Source organism: Sinocyclocheilus rhinocerous, unplaced genomic scaffold (assembly GCF_001515625.1).
Source record: "Sinocyclocheilus rhinocerous isolate Xijiao unplaced genomic scaffold, SAMN03320098_v1.1 scaffold418, whole genome shotgun sequence".
In the NCBI taxonomy this organism is placed as follows: domain Eukaryota; kingdom Metazoa; phylum Chordata; class Actinopteri; order Cypriniformes; family Cyprinidae; genus Sinocyclocheilus; species Sinocyclocheilus rhinocerous.
Window position 1 is genome coordinate 369489 of NW_015651146.1, and position 20288 is coordinate 389776.

At 34.8% G+C, this 20288-nt stretch overlaps 1 protein-coding gene across 1 annotated transcript in view; it reads left to right on the top strand.

Annotated features, from left to right (window-relative positions):
* Positions 1-13240: 13240 nt before the first annotated feature.
* LOC107712656 (multiple epidermal growth factor-like domains protein 6) overlaps positions 13241-20288 on the top strand; it is a 37972-nt gene continuing 30924 nt past the window's right edge. The window contains exon 1 of the mRNA XM_016517964.1: positions 13241-13534. Within this exon, the coding sequence (XP_016373450.1) occupies positions 13375-13534 (160 nt within the window). The 5' untranslated portion in view covers positions 13241-13374. The remainder of the gene's footprint in view (positions 13535-20288) is intronic.

Consider the following 20288-nt stretch of genomic DNA (forward strand, 5'->3'; position numbering starts at 1 on the left):
ACACTGTAAAAAATGACCTTGAATTTAATGGTAAAAGACTGTAAAAATGCTACAGTAAAAACCTGTTAAATGGTTAACGGTAAATTCCCCTACTATATACGGTGAAAAACTGTATTGGACATTACATGTAATTTTACGGTAGTATACCGTTTTTGGAAGTGAAAAAGACTGTATAATTTACAGTGAATAAAGGTAAATTGACATTCCCAGAATTCCCAAGCATTTAAAATTTTATGTTTTTTTGTTGAAATAACTGTTTCTTCTTATTTTTTCTTATCAGTTTTGTATATTAGGGTTGTGCGTTACACCTAATGTTGTTAATGAATGTTTATTGCATTATTTCAGTTTCATGTGTGTTACCATGATGGTGTTTAGTGTTTGTGTGAATGACACTGTGCACCTTCTATATATGCTATTATTTAAAAGCTGCTTGTGATGGGCTTTGGTTCATCATGTGACTTTCTCATCACCACCTGCATTTGGTGGTTATCAGTGTATTACAAAGGTACAAAACAGATTTCAGTACTTCAATAGGTTGTTATATTACCATTATTTCAGTTAATGAAATTACGGTATTTAACTATAAATTTAAGTTAAAACCGTAAAACCTAAAATGTTGCTACTGTATCTTTTACGGTGAAATTCCGGCAACCACAGCTGCCGGTTTTTTACCGTACATTTTCAGATTTTTTTTTTACAGTGTACAATGTGACAAATACAAGACAACAAAAAGTGAATGAGAAACATCAGCGTAGTTCGATTCACAAATGAATGACTCTTATGAGCCAGTTCTTTTTAGTAAATAAAAGAACTAGGCTACACAGCTTACTAGTTACTGACTGGTGTTGGTTCATATGAAAAGTTAAAGATGCACATTATTTTGTCAGTAGCATTTAATAAAAAATATTAAAATGTTACTACCGTTTGGCCAATTATTGGATTGGACATTATTAAAATGATTTTTTTTGCATTTATTCATTTTTTTTTTTTTAAATATTCATTCTTACTGCTGTACTATTACAAGAATCATTAATGGAACGGTTAAGGAACTGGAATTAATAAGAGGAATTGGAACCAGAACCAAAATTCCTATCCTTAGTTACTTCACATGCTTTTTGATTTACTTAGTATTTGTATTAGTAGTTACAAGATATAATTCACATATGGGTATTCAGTGACCTTATTCAATATTCTCTAACCTTTAGACTGCTTCTGAACTGTGTCTTTAAGTTCAGTGTAGATTTAATTGTAAAGTTAATGCTAAAGTAAATGTTTACTTCATAGAGTAGACAATAATATTTATTCCTGGAATATATGACGCCTGCTATCAAGATGTCAAGACGTGCATGTTCAGTCTCATGCATTTGTATCTGGAAGACTTCCAGCTTCCTCTAGAACCTGATGAAATGTATATGAGTTACAGTACGTATCCCTGCCATGAACTGAAATCTGATTGGAGACATGTGCAGAGGAAAAGCATTCATGAGCCCAAATAGTAGCTGTAGCTTTGTGTAAAATCTAAACTCTCATTAGTTACCCTTAATGTGAGAGGGATCATGGTGTTAGGACTTTCTGAAGTGAACTGAAAACGTCTCTTTTCTATTCCCATCCCATTCTTTTCTTTGTGTCTCTGGTTTGTCATGATGGGATATTACTTGGGAAGTCACTTACCTGTGAGGGAATTGCAGCAAGGTATTAAAGGCTCATATTGCCCAGATAATAGCTTATTAGGAGATCAGTATTGTGCACTGGCACTGGGTTTAGTGAAGAAAGAAAAGGAAACTTGTCCAGATTTTCTTTTCAAAAAAAGATTTATCTCCGATAATAAAATCACACAAACATAATTATCGGCAGTAAATTGCAGTTATTACCAAGACAGTTCAGCCTGATTAGTCCCTTGTGGGGATCCCAAAATATAAACCTTAATATCAAATAATAAGGCAAAAGTTTAGAAGCAATCAAGAGTGTATTAGGATCGTCTTTCTCCTGTCAGAGTCTATGCCATCTATCATTGTTAAAGGTTATATATATTTGTAAAGCATGTTCAGGCTAGTTCAGTAGGCTATGTTGTTGTGTAATTCTGTATCAGATTACTCGTAGATCTTTATTACATTTTCACTACCATATTTTATCATTAGCCTATTTAGTGAAGCCAAAACCAGTGTTTGGTGTTGCATTACATGGTTAAGATCTCATTAAGTCTGTTTGTCCATCCAGCCATCCACCTATCTATACATTTTTGTTTTTGTGTGTATTTGTCCATCCATCCAATTTTTTTTTGGCTTTTTATCTATCCATCCATTCATAATATTATGTATGATGTGTTCTGTATATAATATTTATTTGATAAGAATGAAAGAAAGAAAGTCCATACCAAAGTCACATTAGATGCTGGGGCTTTTGACTAGCTGTTATTTATATGTACATGCAATTTTTCCACCCTAGATGATAAACAAGGAAAAAGAGACACTGTATTTCTTGAAATAATGCCAGGTAATTTTAGAATTATGTTTTCCAGGCCTGGAAAAGACATGGATATTTTTCTTGGATAGAGTAAAACTTGCTGAATCGAGTCAGTTCAATGAATCAGTCGAACCGATTCACAAATTGGTCTGAATAACTTGGAATTTGAATAAAAGTCATGGAAATTATTTGGTCCAAAAGTCTGGGAATTGCATAAAAATGAAAGCTTTGTTTTTTTTCTCAGATAGTTAGTTCTACGGTGACATGATGGGGTGCTCAGTTTTGATAGCACTGGACCGTTCTGTATGAAAGAAATGCTTTGCGTCAGCCTGACTGATATGTGGCAGATAAGTGGAAATAATAAATCGTCAGCTGTCTAACAATATGACTTGCTTCCTTTGAGATCTTATAGTAGATGGGGTTTATTTCTATGTATAAATTCTCACAGTTTCATTGATGTGTTCATAAATAGTTTCATTAAGAAGTTTTGATTTGGATAAGGCCCTAGTAAGTTTCTGTTTTTATTCACATATCCTTTCTATGAAACTGTGATTAAAACCAAATTGCATGGAAATGCAGGAACTCCCCCCGAGCACAAATTCATAACCTGTACTGCATCATTCATCTGTCTAGAAACACAAGGATCTGTTGTACCCACTGCATTCCGAAAGGAGCTCTAGAATGTTTAGGACTGGAAGGGATACAGTAAGTGAATTCACCCCTGAATCATTTGCAGATTTACATATACATGGTTAACCAAAGCTAAAATGTCCTCATATGGTGTCTAGTTTCCTTCTGGACAGTACCATTGGCTCACAAGAGAGATTTACCTTTATTGTTCTCAGCACACCTGTGTTGGCACGTACCCAGTGCAGGGACCTTTACTTTCTCCTCTTACTGTCCTCAGTGGGACATCCTCTCTACTCACTTAGGCCATTTAGTTTTTTGGGAACATGATACCACATGCTACTTGAAGCTCTTTTCTGTCATGAGTTTTGCCTTTATTTATTTATTTATTTATTTTTTGTAATGTCTAAATGGTTCTTCCCTGCTTTTAAAGGGATAGTTCACCCAAAAATAAACATTTTGTCAGTATTTATTCATCCTCATGTTGCTCCAAACCCCATACACTGTCATGAGAAGTATCACCAAAATAAATACATGTCAATGTTGCCCTCTAGTGGGGGCAATATGTGCTATTTTTGGTTATAAGACGCCTCAATATGTACATTTCCACACTCTGTTTGGTGTATAATATCTGCTAATGGTTTATGAAATTAAAAAAAATAAATACATAAAAATAAAAAATAAGAAAAAATCTAAAACTTCATTAGATATCATTACAAATGAATTATAACAGAGTCATATATAAAGGTAAGAAATAAAAATGAAAGGTAACTTTTGTTCAGATTCCTAAAATTTTAATTAAATATCTAAAAATATTAAAAATAAATACATATAAAATTATGTTTTTAAATATTTAAAAACACAACATTTAATTTAAATATAGTGAAATTGCTACTAAACCTTACAGAAGGTTAATTTTCGTTTCAAATAAAACGCCATATGTGTTTCGAATATTATGAGAGTAAGAAAATGATTACAGATTTTTCAGTTTAAGGAAATTGCTTTATAGAATTTATAACTCAATTAGACTGACCAAATGTAGAGATGTACATGGAATATTTCTATTTAGTTTATATTTTATAGAATAAACTACTACTTGTAACATAACTGGCATTTAATGATCACAGACATATTTTTATTTTTTGAAATATTTTTTGAACCATTCATGTGTGGATGGTGTATTCTTTATTGTTTTTTTAATTGCACACATCTGAGGTGACCTGTAATTAAAATAATACTTATAAAAAAAAAATCACAATATAGAATAATACAAAATAATAATAATAATAATAGAATTAATAAAAACTGAAAATATGAAAAATAGCATGTTTTCTTGCTTTGTTCATTTTTGTATTATTTTGTATTATGATTTTATGATTTATTAATTCATTAATTAATTTTAATCGTTTTTTTTAATTTTTTTTTTAATTGTTATAAAGTGTTACTGCTTTGATGCTGAGGTTTCATGGAAATAAAATGAAATATATTCCAGAAAATGCTGAATGACTCTTCTTGAAGCAGGTGCAATCTCTCCATTTGATTAATGTGGAAGTATTAAGTAAAAAACATCCCGTGCGGTGCTGTTGCAGGTGCCGACAGTAAGTGAGCGTCAGGGTGGACCCTGAATTTAAGTCCAAATGAAGAAGCAAATATCCTGCTTAGGTCAGTGTATCAGGACCCACAAGATTTATTTTTGCAGTTTGCATAGTGTTGTCGATGATGATATGGAGCCCTTTGTTCTCCCTTCCCAGTAGACTATAAAGACAAAAACCTCCCATCTGTTCATAGTTACACGATGTGTGCTCTCCTTCACCCTCATGAGAATTTGGGTTAGATGTTATCGGGGGGAAATTAGAAGCTAAAGGTTAAAAAAACAATACTTCTCAAACTGCCAACCTCACCTTGATGTGCACACTTTGAAACTGATACACACAGATCTTGCATTCCCCGTATAATATAAATCACATTATGGATTTATTGCAGCCTTCCTTGTCAGGAAAGATACTGAACTGTATTATGTTCTTAAAACAAAGACTTACTGAACATGTATGACCCTCTAGTCCTTCAGCAGCCTGTCTTCCAAGTTCCTCTGTGATGGATGTGGCTTTACATCCATTCTGTTTATTTAGATCTAAACTGCTTGATTTCTTTTCCCCCTGCAGTGCTCTTGGAGTTCAAATGTACAACTTGGATGAGAGAATTATTAGAGCAAAAAGCCCAAACAAAACAAGGTCTAAATATAAGCCATACTTTGAGATCTCGCTTACATCTTCGCTCTGCAATCAAGCAGAAACTGTACATCTCGGTTCCTTCCCACAAACCCAAACGTCCATAAAACATCCATAGTGAAAGCTTGATTAAAGTGAGATGTCATGATACAACACTATAAGACATCTTTCAATTTGTTTGTTGGCTATTTCACAATACATGACCCAGTAGGGAAATTATAGATTTAATTTTCATAACAGGGTATTACAATCTCAATTGCATAAAATATGATGCAATATTTTTTTCTAGTCTCTGCTGCATAAATCGGTAGGAGGTGTTGGGAATGGGATAAGTGGCAGCAGACCTGTCTAGACAGTTTTGACATCTTCAGTGCTTTATCTGATGGTTTGCATCAGAACATGGTAACTCAGGAGGACATGACTAGCACTGTGTTTTTGTTGGAATGGTTATCTGTTCGGAAGATGGAACAGCATAGTGTTCAGCAGAGACAAACTGGCAAGGCTTTGCTCCCTTGGGCTCACTTGTCCAGAGAGAATGGAGTTTCAGCCTCAAAACACACCCAAGTCTTGAGCATTTAATCCCAAATTTAATGGGATTTGTCAAGTCAGAGCAGGAAAATAAAGTGAGTCAGGAGTATGTTTTTGATAAGTTTTCCCTTGAGAAGTTTTCTATTGACAAAAAAATTGTCTTTTTTAAATCTATAACCAGTGGTTCAGTATTGGTTTCAGTATTTTCAGTATTTTATATTGGACATAAAATGGCAACCCAACACCGTACCAAAATTGCTTGTCATACAAATGTACAGATGCCATTAAAATAATTGTTAAAAATGTCAGAGAGAAGATAAAATAGTCATAAAAACTACATAATGACTTTTTATAAAGAATTTTTGCTACATAGCTATATGCAGTTTTGTGGAAAGTTACTTTTAAAAGTAATGCATTGTAATATTGCGTTACTCCCTAAAACGTAACTAATTGCGTTACTTAGTTACTTTTCATGGAAAGTAATGCATTACGTTACTTTTGCGTTACTTTTTCTCATCTGAGCTGCGCTTGCTTGCTTGTTTTTAATATAAAAAAGTTCTATTTTTGGCAAATGTAAAAGTCCTTTCACACCAAAAGTGAAATGAATAAGCGTCAGGCTGAAGGAAATGCAAATTCACGTCTGTACAATAGAAGGCGCAGCTCAAACAAACCTTTCAGCTGTGCTGCCATTCTGGATTGCATGAAAGTTCAGCACTCTTCAGCAATAAAAAAAGTTTTTATTAATTTTGAGGAATATTGAATCTGTTTTTGTGCAAGTGAGATGAATAGATGCATGTTCACATTTAGTCTAGAACTACAGTAAGCATTATATTTACACAGCGCACACAACGCCTCTCCACTTACTCATGATTTCTCTCAACATGCGGACAGGAGAGCTGTCAGTCAATAAATGGGAAAACAAAGTAACTGGCATTACTTATTTGAAAAAGTAACTCAGATATTTTCTTGTAAATTAAAAAGTAATGCATTACTTTACTAGTTACTTGGAAAAAGTAATCTGATTACGTATCTCACATTACTTGTAATGTGTTACCCCCAACACTGGCTATATGGTTTGTAAATTGGCTACATTGATTAAAAACTTACTTTGGAAAATGAAAGTGGATAGTAGTAGTTTTTGTCCATATAGTGAAAGTCAGTGGTGCTTTAGTGTTGTTTTAGCCCTCATTGACAATTATTGTATATAAAACAGTTAAATTTTTTTTTTGAAATATCTTCTTTTTTTCCACAGAAGAAAGTAAGTTAAACAGGTTGGAACAGTGAGTAAATGATAAGTAAATGATGAGCTAATTTTTATTTTTTGGTGAACTATCCATTTAATATTACATTATACTGTACTGTAGGTCCTTCGGTATCTGTATCTGGTTTTTGTTTTTTTTTAAACACTTGTGCTTTAGATGATGGTTTTCTAGAGAACTTAAAATTCTTTGAGGAACTTTAGAAGAGTCATCCAGTTATGAAAGCTTTTTCAATTCTAACTGAAACTTTAATTTTTCAGTGTGGTGAATTCAAATGATCTAATACCATAATATGTGCAATAGATACACATGCTAGTGATAATGATGGCCAGTTTGGTATTGATCCTTATGTCCAGATTAAGTGCTTTTCATACGGAATTATTCCCCCTTTTGGTCTTGAATGGTTCATGCCTTTGGTCAGATTGCAGCTGCACATAAAAAAGAGAGATGCGTAGTTATATAAAATAAACCAAACATATTTTCCAAATTGTGAAATTAGAGGAAATGGCTTTTTGTGATGTTGGAAAGTATATTGGCTGTTTTTTTTCTCCTGTCACTATTTATGTGATTCTATAAATAAAATAAACCAGAAATACGTTTTGAGGGCCTATCCTGCAACTAAATTGTGTCCAGCTTTCTCTGAAGTAAGAATGCTTACTTTGTTCATACTGTAAAATTTTATGGCCTTTCATTCTCAAAAGCACTAGGGGGAAAAAAGAAATGGCATAGTAGCTTTTCCGCACCAGCTTTCCAGTTTTGCTTACTGGAAAGGCAGCATTCCCACAGCACCACAACCACTTTACATTTTCCACTGCTTGGCACTTTACACCTCTCGATCTCTATTTTATACACATGAACCAGTGGGAGAGAGTTTGCTCTAACACTAACCAAATACAAATGGAAAGGCCTGTCATATGTACTGTATGTCATATTTTGTTTAATTTGCATTTTTATTTATAAAACGAATGGAAGTGTCACACCAATCAGGTGTCTGTTGGATACGCCCAAGAATTCCTAATAAGCATGCAGGAGTTCCTGCTCCATTAGATCTGCTTTAAAGTGTTTAGGTGTGGTCTGTGGACTCTGGCTAGTGTCCTAAACCTGAAGTGTCTCTCATTAGATAGGACAGGCTTGGCTTTGTAATGACACTCATTGAACTACGAGGCCATCAAAAGGTGCTTTGACTGCTGACACTTCACTTGAGAGGCCAAAGTAAACTTCCTCTTTAAGTATGGGTAAGGCATGTAGCCATTGGGAGTACTCATTAATTTATCTGTCTTTGTCCAGAACTTCATACCATGCAACCTCTATTTAGGTCAGTAACTGAAAACATGGTTTCAGAGTAAATTGTTTTGTTTAAACTGAGTCTATTTGTGGTGTTGGTTATAATTCTTGGATACGCATTCTTCTTCCAGACAAACTTTTAGTGAGTTACTCCTTCAACAACATTTCATGACGTATGGATATTAATGAGACATCAAATCATGTGGCTTATTGAGAAGGGATGTCTTTTCTAATTTACCTGATTTACAATGTTTGCAAACAGCTTAGCAACTGCCTAAAACACCTTAGCAACCACCTAGCAACACCTTAGTTACTACCCACAAAGCCTTAGCAACAACCAACACCCTAGTAACCACTCATAACGCCCTAGAAACCACAAATGGGCATCTCCAGTATGGTAGTCAGGCACACTAACAAGGACGCTATAAGACCGCAGCCGCTAGCGCCAGTTGCTAGTGTGCCTTTTGAGGCCAAGGGAGTGAGGTTTATCTTCACAGCTCTTACTAGCCTCCATTAAACTAGGATCCACACAGAACATCCTAGCTACAACATAACAATGCCGTGGTAACCACACAGCAAAGCTCCCCAAGCATATCTGGGTAAAATCTTAGAAACATGGGAGTGGGTTCTTTTGGCAGTGTACCGATGTAAACATCCTGGCAGCAAGGTTTGTGCCAGTATAATGTTTAAACGTTTATATACTGAAAGGTGTCACAAAAAAATAATGTGACTGACAGATGAATCATTGCATTATGATATATTATTTTGCATCCACACCCTTCATTTAAGTAAAATGACTGAAACTACATAGTGAAATTATTTTGAATTTTGGATCACATTTTCCTCCACAGTAGGAGTTGTTTTCTTCCCACAAAGTGTGCTGGATAAAGAAAGGTTATCAAAACTGTTTTCATAAAGACATTCCACAGTGAATGCATACTTCCGAGGCTACAGTTAATTTGTCTGAATGGTTTATTGCATGTATACAGTACTGCAGATGTTCATTCACATCTGCAAGGGTGATGGATCAGTCCAAATCTACCATCGGCCACTGCTTGCAATAATATAAACCTTGAGCCATCTATAAGTCCATCAATAAGACTTGCTTTTGAGATAAAGAGGGAGGTTTGGACGATATTATAAATCAAGATAGCATACATGGTTTGCATTAGGTTTTGGCTAAAAATTTAGATCTTTTCTTCTCCTCATTAATCAAAGGAAATATTAGTGAGCTCAACTGGCATTGTATTAGACTATACAGACAACTATATTAGATACATGGAGAAGCATGGCTCTGTTTATCGGTTTCAGAACTGCTTCAGTCCATTTCGAGAAGCCACTTTACCACTCAGCAACCAACATACTTAGCAAACCACATTTTTCCATCTCACGCTAATGGTTGCAGGGCATAGTATCACCTAAGAAGTTGATCTCAAAGAACTTCTTAAATGCAGCTCATAAAGATGAGCTGAAAATCCCACAACCTGAGATGGGTTTTATTGCATTTGTGAGGTTTGCTGTGAGATCAGTCCTGCTGGCGAGAGGACGCCATCATAAATGTAAGGAACATTTCTTCCTTTGTAATCTCCCCAGAGGTCACAGATTCATGGAAAAGACAGAAGAGATTCTGTGATATTTCCAACACTAAGGTTTGCATTGTGAGCACTGGATTTAACCAAATTACTGACTAAAGTGATGCCACTGAAAGTCAATGTCTGAACTTTTCCTTTGATGTCCATTTCCACCTGTTTCAGGCCAAAGATCCCTTGGCGGATAGAATGACTTTTTCATAATATTCATTAAATAGTAATCATCGAAATATGTGTGTGTGTGTGTGTGTGAATTCATTTATGTATTTATTAGTTTTTGTTTTGTCCAATTACTTTGCGACCCTAGGACAAGCAGTTTGGAGAAATTTTTTTGTTTTGTTTTGTTTCTCATCAAAATTAGTTTGAAATCAAACAATAATTAACAGACTCTCCTTCTTGAAGCCTCCATTTTGCAAGAGCCGTTGACTTTAAACTATAGGGCAGGACTTTCAGTATCTATATGAACTATAGCTGTGTATTTTCTGTGGATCACTGACAAGTTACCTGGCACATCACTAAAGCTAAATGGCAACGCTCTAAATATTTAGTTGAGCTGAAACTGGCAGTCTGCTTGACATTCAATCCAAATACAGCAGCTATGATCGATTATGTAAAAACAGCTCTCTCTTATTTCCCTTAACTGCTTACCTTTAACATCTGAGACATCATATGATTTATGGTCAATCACTGGAGGGATAATTGGAACGACTTCAGGGCTGCAAGATGTATGGTCTATTTAACTTAATTCATGACTTAATGAAGATAATTAAAAATTCAATGTCCTGTAAATGGAAAACTTTTTTTCTTGAAATTCAAGTTGAAAGTGTATTTGTCCATTTAATTCTTCCCAGTCCAGACACCTGTGCCAGGCAGATGGCAAGAAGATTCAGTTCAAGAAGACTGATATCTCATACTGTAGTTTATTGTGGCAAAATGGATTTCTGAACCCACTATAGAGTTACACGGCACTCCTTTAATACCGATTAAGAAAAGTCCTGTTCTTCAGGTGATTATTTAACCAGAATCAATCGCAACTGCTGTGACCCTTCAATTACTTCTGCAGATTTGAGGCAGTGTGCTGTATCTGCTCTGTGAGTTTATACTGGACCATGTCTGTCTTGTACTCTTTCACAGACACATGTGGACAATCTGAGATCAGATCTATGCAGGAAAAGTGATTGTTTTTGTTTTTGTACTGTCAGTCTCCACAAAATAATCTCTATCCTTGTGAAGCTGACTGTAATTTATTGGGACTGAGTTTATGCTCAGTTTAGTTTGATGTATTTTTTTAGGATCAATGATTTTGGTTCCAGCAAAACCAAATAAAAAAAAAACGAGCAGGTGCTTTTCATTTGTCGTTCATATGCAAGACTGAAGCAAGCCTATCTTTTACAATCAGCATAAAATCATTGAATAATGGTTTTTCAAATGTTTTCCTGGTCTCGCCGGAAATATAAGCATTTTCAATAGCAATGACCCATGTGTTATATTAGTTTTATTTGTGGACAAACATTTTTTTTTTTTATTATTATTATCTTATTTACACCAACAGCCTCATCAGTAAAGCTCTTCGACTCTTCAGTGACACCAAATCAGAAATGTGTCACTTTTGACTCATATTACACTGGAAATAATTTAGAAATATACTGTGGGTGTAAAGCAGCACATAGGTATATTCTGCCGCAAAAGTCATCTGCAAAATAAAGTGATTTTTAATTCTAATTGACAGCCCTAGTTTTATATTTCAGCTACTTTAAGTCACAACCCACTGGATTAATGCATATCATTTGTTGGAAATCACTGTTTGGTGTGACATGAACGTTTTTTCTCTGAATAAATAGCAGCAGAATGAGTAAAGGTGTTTTTTACCATTGTATTGTGTGCATCTGTGAATTGTATTCTGTAATTTAGGGAAGCCTCAGTGTGTCCTTATTAATGCAATTTAATTAAATGGTTTAAGATGAGCCTTAACCCACACCTGGCAGCAGTTTAGACTGCCTCAGTGACACAAAGGGATTCGCAACAGAGAGTACGACGTGCAGTGACCTTCCTTTCATCTGACTCTCAAAACTCACATGAAAAGAGACGCTTGAATCATGTCCAGCTGCACCTTTTAAACTCCCCTCAACCTTCATATCCTCTAGAAGAACTGATACAGCGTTTGTTGCATGCTTTCCCTCTTATTTTTAACTACGTATTTCCTTGTCCTTGTCACTTTGGATAGATTCCTGTGTTGTTCAAGATGCAAGATACATCGAATACTGCAAGCACATATGTCATGTTTGGACTCTATCTATCTATCTATCTATCTATCGTTCAGCTTCCTGTTTTTTTTTTTTCTCTCAGTTAAAATGCACTAAAAATTCAATTAAATTTAAAAGGTGTTCTCAGTTCAATTCTGAATGGCGCTCAACTTTACCAATTAGTACTGGGTAAGTTACTCTAAAAATGTAATTAATTACTAGCTAAGTACGTCTTTAACAGAGTAATTTGATTTCTATATTAATTACGCTCTCTTAGAAGTGTTGCATTACTTATTAATTATTTTCTAAATCCCATATCGATCTCAATCAGTTGAACAATACAAGGATAGACATGAAACTGTTCTTTAAATTATTTCAAATAAATAATATAAAATTGCATAAATTATTCTTGAACTGACCAAAGTAATTAAAGGGTGAAGGTTACATTTAAAACATACATTTTAACATTAGATGTTACATTTTGATGTTAAATCCACTCTTGTTTTATATAGAATTGTTCTAGTCCATACAGTATTTAATGCAATTTCATCAAAAGTAACTGCAGTCAAATTACAGAAAAATTAAGAGTAATCCCTTACTTTACTTTTTCAAGGAAAAAGTAATTAAAGTACAGTAACAATTATTTAGTAATGCAATACACCCAACACTGTTCCCAGTGACCATAATTAAAAGAAAAACTCAATGTAGTAAAAGCAAAAGTGACCAGAATATGAGCACACTTTTGAAAACCTCCACTGTTCACTCATTTGTTTTGAGTGAACATTTCATACAACATTTGGTAAACTTCTCAGCATCAATACCCAAGAGAGGAGGGAGGAGGAGCAGAGGCAGACAGGAGGGTGGGACTGTGGAGGCCTGCCCTGAACACAGGCGATGGAGCCATAATAGGAGAGTCAGAGCCACGAGAAACTACATGTCTGTCAATGCCGACAGAGAGAGAGGGAGAGAGAATGAAATTCTTGATTCTGATGCCAGGACACACAGCTTATTTAAATAGCTACTCAAGCCCACAGCAGCAGTTGTTCTCTCCTGTTGCATAATGGACATGCTGAGAGTCTGTTTATCCTGTTTTGTTTGCATGATCTTATTTCTTTCTGTTTGAGTGAGGTCTCTAACACATTGCGCTTGGACAATGCTATCCGATTGGCTGAGGTTAGTGCTCATATTTACTTTCTGGACTCAGCTGGTCCCAAGTTTGGGTGCTGGGAATACACGTTACCGCTACTATCACAGGAACTGCTACACCTGCTTCGGTGGATATCAGGGATACAACACAGGACACCTGGGGGCAGGTGAGTGTTACTGAATTCACTGTGAATCGATTCAGATTCCGTCTGGTTAAGGGAATAACCTTTACTGTTACTTAGCATTAGATTTTCAGGTTTTAGCTATTTTATTTTGTGGTTTTGATTTTGTTTTTACTTCTGAGAGCCGGAAAGTGGTGGAACGCATTCATTTAATGACTGTGTGAATCCAGAGAAATTCTGAGACAGAGCTCAGTCGTGCTGTATGATTTGGTAACGTCTTGGCTGTGACCAAAGGAGCTTCTTTCACTCATAATTCACCATGAAGGACTGGAGGCGATAATGCCTTCACTGTGAACAGATGTCAGATGTGTAACAAAACAAATAATAAGCTGGTACATTAGTGTTTTTCCAAATACTATAAGAACGGCTAATGTTTTGTTTTCAGTTTTAGGAACCTGCAACTAATTAAAACTATGCAATTTTGACAACTTAGTCTTTTCAAGTAATATTTCACTTGCACTTTTTAAGGCTGTGTTGAATAGTCATTTCTGGAATTGAATTTATGGATTTGCTCTAAATTGCGGGTTTGGGAGTGTAAGGGAGACTGTCAGAATGTAACCAATCAATGGAACACCTTGAGTTTGCTTTACCAGAGTTTAGCTTCCAGCATTTGACATCCTAGAATTCATTACAGTGATAAGAAAGAAAATTGCGTTTTCTACCATGCCTGTTATTCATTTGGTGAAAATAAGGTCTGTTTTGCATATAACAAATGATTTCTATAGTCTGTGGGATTAGTGAGTATCATAAGACTCTCAGGGTTACATCTTCTGCACCACCTACACTGTAAAAAATAATTTTGAGATTTTGTCATTTCAACTTCATACAACAAGAAAATGTATGTTTATTGGCCCTCAACTAAGCTGAAAGTTGAAGCTAAAACGGTTGTTTCAACTCAAAAACGCATGTTGCAACAGCTGCATCACACTCAAACAAATTAAGATAACAAACAACCCTTTCGCACGTGAGTTTAAAATATTCTAGCTGAGCCCCCAGCGTGAGTTTTTTTAGGCGACCGTTATTTTAAAATGTATCGCCTTATTGTTTCCATGGCGACGCGTCATGCTTGTCATGTGACACAACGCAGCCACAATAGATCTGTATGACACATGGATCGCTTTTATTTCGTTTTTCCTGTTTTATTCAAAATATTCACAAACATGCTCACTATATTATGAAATATCGGATATTCCGATTCTGAAATATGTGCAATTAAATCTATTCGGTAGTTTAAACACTTTTATAATGACCGTGTTACTTGATCTATACCGGGTGATGGGCGCCGCCATGTTAGTTCGCGCTGAATCCGAGCTGTGGGATTTACAACACGCAAATTCATCCTCTCCTCCCAAAACACGTTAAATTAGGTCTCCGGTAAACTGGGAGAAGAACAGAGTAAACTTTATAGTTACCTACACAATCTGTATATGATATCAATAAAAACATGTCGTCAGATTATATTTGTAAGGATCATTATTGCCGTTTCCATAGACATCAGCGTGCATTTTACAAACTGTAAATGTATGGTTTTGCTAGTACTTATGTGTATTTTAATGTCTGAAATCTAAAATAAGTATTATATGGTTGAAAACAATTAATATTTGTGATAATATGACAAGCGCTCAGCGCGTCCAATCGGGCTCTGGCCAGCCAAAGCGCGAAAGCGGATTTAAATTCAGCAGTTGATGACGTGACGCACTGAAAGTTGTAATCACACCGGTGTGATCGTACGCTTCAGGGACCAGCCAATTGTAATCACACCGGTGTGATCGTACGCGTCAAAGGGTTAAGGCAGCAGGGTAACAAAGTTTTTTAAGTTGACTCAACAAATAGTTTTTTACAGTGTATGAAGATGACACATGCTAAGATCATGGAAATCATACAGCTAGACAAGAATGTTCTGGCATAGTGTTTTCAACTTCCGTTCTTTCTCTTTTTGCCAAATTGGTGCTGTGTAGAGAATCTTCATAGCAAGATGTGAAAGACAAAAGCGCTTGTGTTGTGAGTTTTTTAAGTGTAAACTCATTTAAGTGAGCAGTTCAACACTGCAACTTATTTTTTCCTCAGTGTCATATATAAGTTGATTTCTGTTAACTGTGGGCAAAACAATTAAAGAATCACCAAGGTTGCATTCATTTACAACAGTAAAAATGGTAATATTGTGAAATATCATTTTAAATAATTGTTTTAAATTTATTATTTATTTAGAGATTAATTTATTTCTGGAATGGCAAAGCTGAATTTTCAGCATCATTACTCCAGTCTTCAGTGTCACATGATTTATTATCAATGTTGAAGTATTGCTGGTAAAAAATTTTGTCGAAACTTGTGATACTTTTTTTTCCATGATTCTTTGATTCTTTCTTTACATAGAAAGTTCAAAAGAACATTTATTTAAGATAGAAATCATTTGTAACATTACAAATGTATTTATTGTCAATTTAATGCATCCTTACTGAATAAAAGTATTAATTTATTTAAAAAAACAAAATGTAGAAGTTAGAATTAGTGGTCTCTTTCCTTTCCTTTCCTTTCCTTTCCTTACCTTACCTTACCTTACCTTACCTTAAACGGAGAACTGGTCTTGAATGAACGTGCTCCAGGGTAATGCTCTCTTACACGGAATGCAAGATTAAGGAGAACAGTGTTTTGGATTAAAGGGAGGCTGTTTGGCATAATCAGGCTGCAGTCAGAGATGTCCATTATTTTTCATTCCTAAGAATTCCTCTGATCCTCTTTATTTATGAATATTGGACTAACATTTTGCGTCCTGATTTGCTATTTGATGTACCTGCTTTACTCCAACAATGTGGAAGACAGACTTAGATTTTGGCACCACAGAACCACACATTTTTAAGATGCGCTTACCTGGCAAACTGAATGTGATAGTCTCCACATAAGCCTGTAATGTTTGTAATACAGATAGTAATGCATGATTAAAGCATGGCTCGCATCTATGATATCAATCCAGATCTTTGCTAAACTTCAAAGCAAAGTTCAGTGATCTTAACTCAGTGTTTCAGAGGTTATCATGATAAGAAGCAGTTGTTTTTCTAACCTGTAGACCTGAGGAGTTCAAGCTCACATATGTCGTTGATTTTACCTTCTGATTCAATTGCAGTATCCCAGCTGTACCTCACATAACTGCAGGACTTTGAGGGCCAAACAACATAACATTTGTTATTTTGGTTGAAATGTGGGTTTCCCTATTACCTTGTGCGCAGTGGGATCCAGAAGTCTGAGACCACATTGAAGTTCTGAGATTTTAACCTGGAAATAAACATAGTTTTAAAATTTGACATGAATTGAAAAAGAAATGTCAGGTTCTGCACTTTTTCTAGGTCACTAAGCAAATGTGTGGCATTGATCTCAGTGAATGTACATTCTGTCAGATGTTCTTGTTTCCATTGAAGCTCAAGATGTTCTTCGGATCTCAAATCATTCTGGAAAACATGATCATCAGGTTTAACACAAACTTGTGGAGTTCATGCAGCTTGAGTGCTGCTGTTATTAAAGCAAAAGAAAATGAACAAAATAAGATTCTGAAATTTATGATTTTTAAAAATTTAATTAGTCTGATAATTAATTTGTAATTATATTATTATCACATAATTAAAAACACAATTTCAATGTTTTCCTGCATTCTGCGATGAATTGCATGAGTCTGTAGAGAGCCCATGGGCCGCTGTTATATGAATTGCTGTATTTCATAAGTCTGGTTTGAAATCTCTCTGTATATTTACACTCTGCTGCTGTGAATGGACCACAGTTCCTCCTCTGTCTGAGCTCAGTTTTGTACAGCAGTCTTGTAATTAATGTTCCTTCAGTCTCTCCTATCATTTTTTTGGGGTGTTGTTGGACAGGCTTGATTTATCTCTAATACCACGCTGTGATGAGCTGCACTAAAAAGTAAAACTTAAACGTAAAAGTTAATGTGGCTCGATCAGACTATCTGTGAGCAAGGATACAAACAGTTGTGAAATGTTTTTGCTGACAAATATAAATATAAGCACAGACAGGAGAAAGCATTTTACTTTTAAAAAGTACACTGTACACAAGTTGTAAATAAAACAAAGTTTATTGTAGTATGTTTTACAAGAAAAAAACTATTTCAGTCTTTATACTTCAGAATTTCATGTTTCTTTGTTATTATTTGTGAAATTAACTAGCAATTTCTGAGTGAAATTCTGTTTTTTTTCTTCAGTGCACACACTTAATATTTATTTATATTTATATTCATGGTGCTATTTTGTCCTCTGTTTATATTATATCAAGCATGTGTCCCTTGTGTCAGATAATTACTTGTTTATTCTAAATCAAATATGGATTTCATCTAGTTCTTGGCTGTATGCTATTACATTCCATTTGCAGTGTAGTTGTTTGTCTGGCAAAAAAACAGAAAGTATCTATCATTAGTAACAGTTATTTAAAGTAAACTACATATTGGAATATTGAAAATCAGCCTGTAACCGTCATCCAAATCTAAACCAGATTTGTTGTTATATGTCATTGTGGTTTAAATAACTAAGAGATAGTGTACAGTCAGCCAGTCCGCTCACCCTGAAGGGGTTTATTTTGGGATAATGACCAGCTGACTGGACATTATCCCACTTATTTCATGGCTTCTTACTAAATAAATAAATATGTGGACATAAAATACTGATTTGAGATTTAAATTTGTAGATTAGCTTTAAGGTTTTGCTAATAACAACAGTCCATTTCAAAAAAGAAAACAATCCGCCTAGCAACAAGACACAACATTACAATATTGATTTACTATTATAATTATTATAAATCTGCAATCTAAGATACTTTTTCTGTGGGCTAGCATATTTAGCTACAATATAACACACCTTTCTCTATTTTCTGTCTAAATGCCTGGTTTCAAATTTTAAGGTTCAGTCTTAATCTGTAAAACCACTGCAGTTAAGTGGACCATCACTTCCATCTCCCTGGCTAGTGGTATGTTTGCTTGAAATGATCATTTAAGGCATGAATTATAAAAGCTAACCGAGTTTTATACTCGTATAATGATCTGAAGATGAACGGTACATGCTTAAATGAACTTAAACCACCTTCACACATTAATTCTTCACTGGAGAGTATTTTATAACAGTATATGAGCACTTGTGGAGTTCAAACTGGACTATTTAATGCATAAATGAGTCTGATTTGTTTAAATTTATCTCCAAAATATAAGCAGTTATGGGGACGCCTCAGTATAGTTTGCAGTAACTCATACTTTGAATTATCCTCTCCTTGGATTCTTCTATTTTTGCCATGCATCCAAAAGCAAAAGTCTCTCTGGCTCTACAGTAAATATATTTTAATGTATTGGTATAATTTGTCCTGGAAATAATTCTTGCTTACAGAATACTGGCCATTTCTGCATATGCTCTAAGGAGGTTGAAAAAGTTTGCTTACTTTAAAATATTATTCAGTCCTCCATTAATTGTCCAAAACGTTCATTAGCCAATTCATTTATAGATAAAGAGGATTAAAACAAGTACTAGAGAAAATTTTCTCATGGCTCTTTCACTGTATCTCTTGGAAAGATATATGAAACTGTAGGACAAGCAGCCCTGTGAAGGGAGTATATGAATGGAGTAGTTAAAATAAAAAATGAAAATTATGTCATTATTTACACTCAAACCCCTAATGCTCTTAGTTTTTCAGTGTAACACAAAAATTTAATTTTTTACATTTTTTAATTTTTTAAATAATTAAATTAGTTAATTTAATTATTATTAATTAATTCTATAACTAACATTAAATTATATTTACCCTTAATTTTAATTTAGATCAATGCCGAAGTAGACATTGAAACAAATAGCAAACTAACATCTACTCCCTGAATCAGTTCCATGTGTATGTTTGTAAGTTCATACTAATGTTACAGATCCATATAATATCACTTTAACACTCCAAGGTCCTTTTGGTACATAAGTTGCAGCTCACAGCACAGAGCTCATAACTGACACAGTCTGCTGGCATTACAGTCTCTCACCAGCAGGGCTTTCACAGGCCTTCTACAGATCTCTGATCTCTCTTAGATCATCACTGGACCTGTACTAGACCCTTCTGCATCTCTTCCTTAAACACTCAGTGGGATCCACTGGGTCATGAACGTAAACTGAGTATGAAATGGGAGTAATGAAGGTAGACTGTATTGAGTCAAACATACTTGCTTTTCCTTTCAAAATGTCAGATGTGTTCAAACTCAACTGTTATTCTGCTGCCATATTTTATGGCAGTGTTTTGACCTTTAAATGCACCATAAATAGTTAACAAAAAATGAATCCTGTGTTTCAGATTGTCAACATTGATCCTTACTGATTGTTCTGCTTTGGGAAAAGCTCTGTTACTGTAATTAAATTAAGCATAGGCACCCTGACTTTAAAGGTCAGGGTGATTGCAAGACAGGACAGGACAGTCTGACAGGACACAAAGAGCTTATTCGCTCTGAGATCTTCATTATGTGCAGATTGCACATTTCCACATTTTCATAAGTGCACTTAATCTAATAGCTTTTTGAGTTGCCTACAAGCAGTTTTAAAGGGATAGTTTGCCCAAAAATGAAATTGTCAGCATTTACGCACACTCATGTCAACCGTCTGTGAAACACAAAAGATATTTAAAAAACAAGAATTGTCTCAGCGCTTTTTTTTTTTTTTTTTTTTTTTTTATCTTTGTAAATTTAATGGTTTAATCAAAAACATATCTAATTAATTGAATTCAT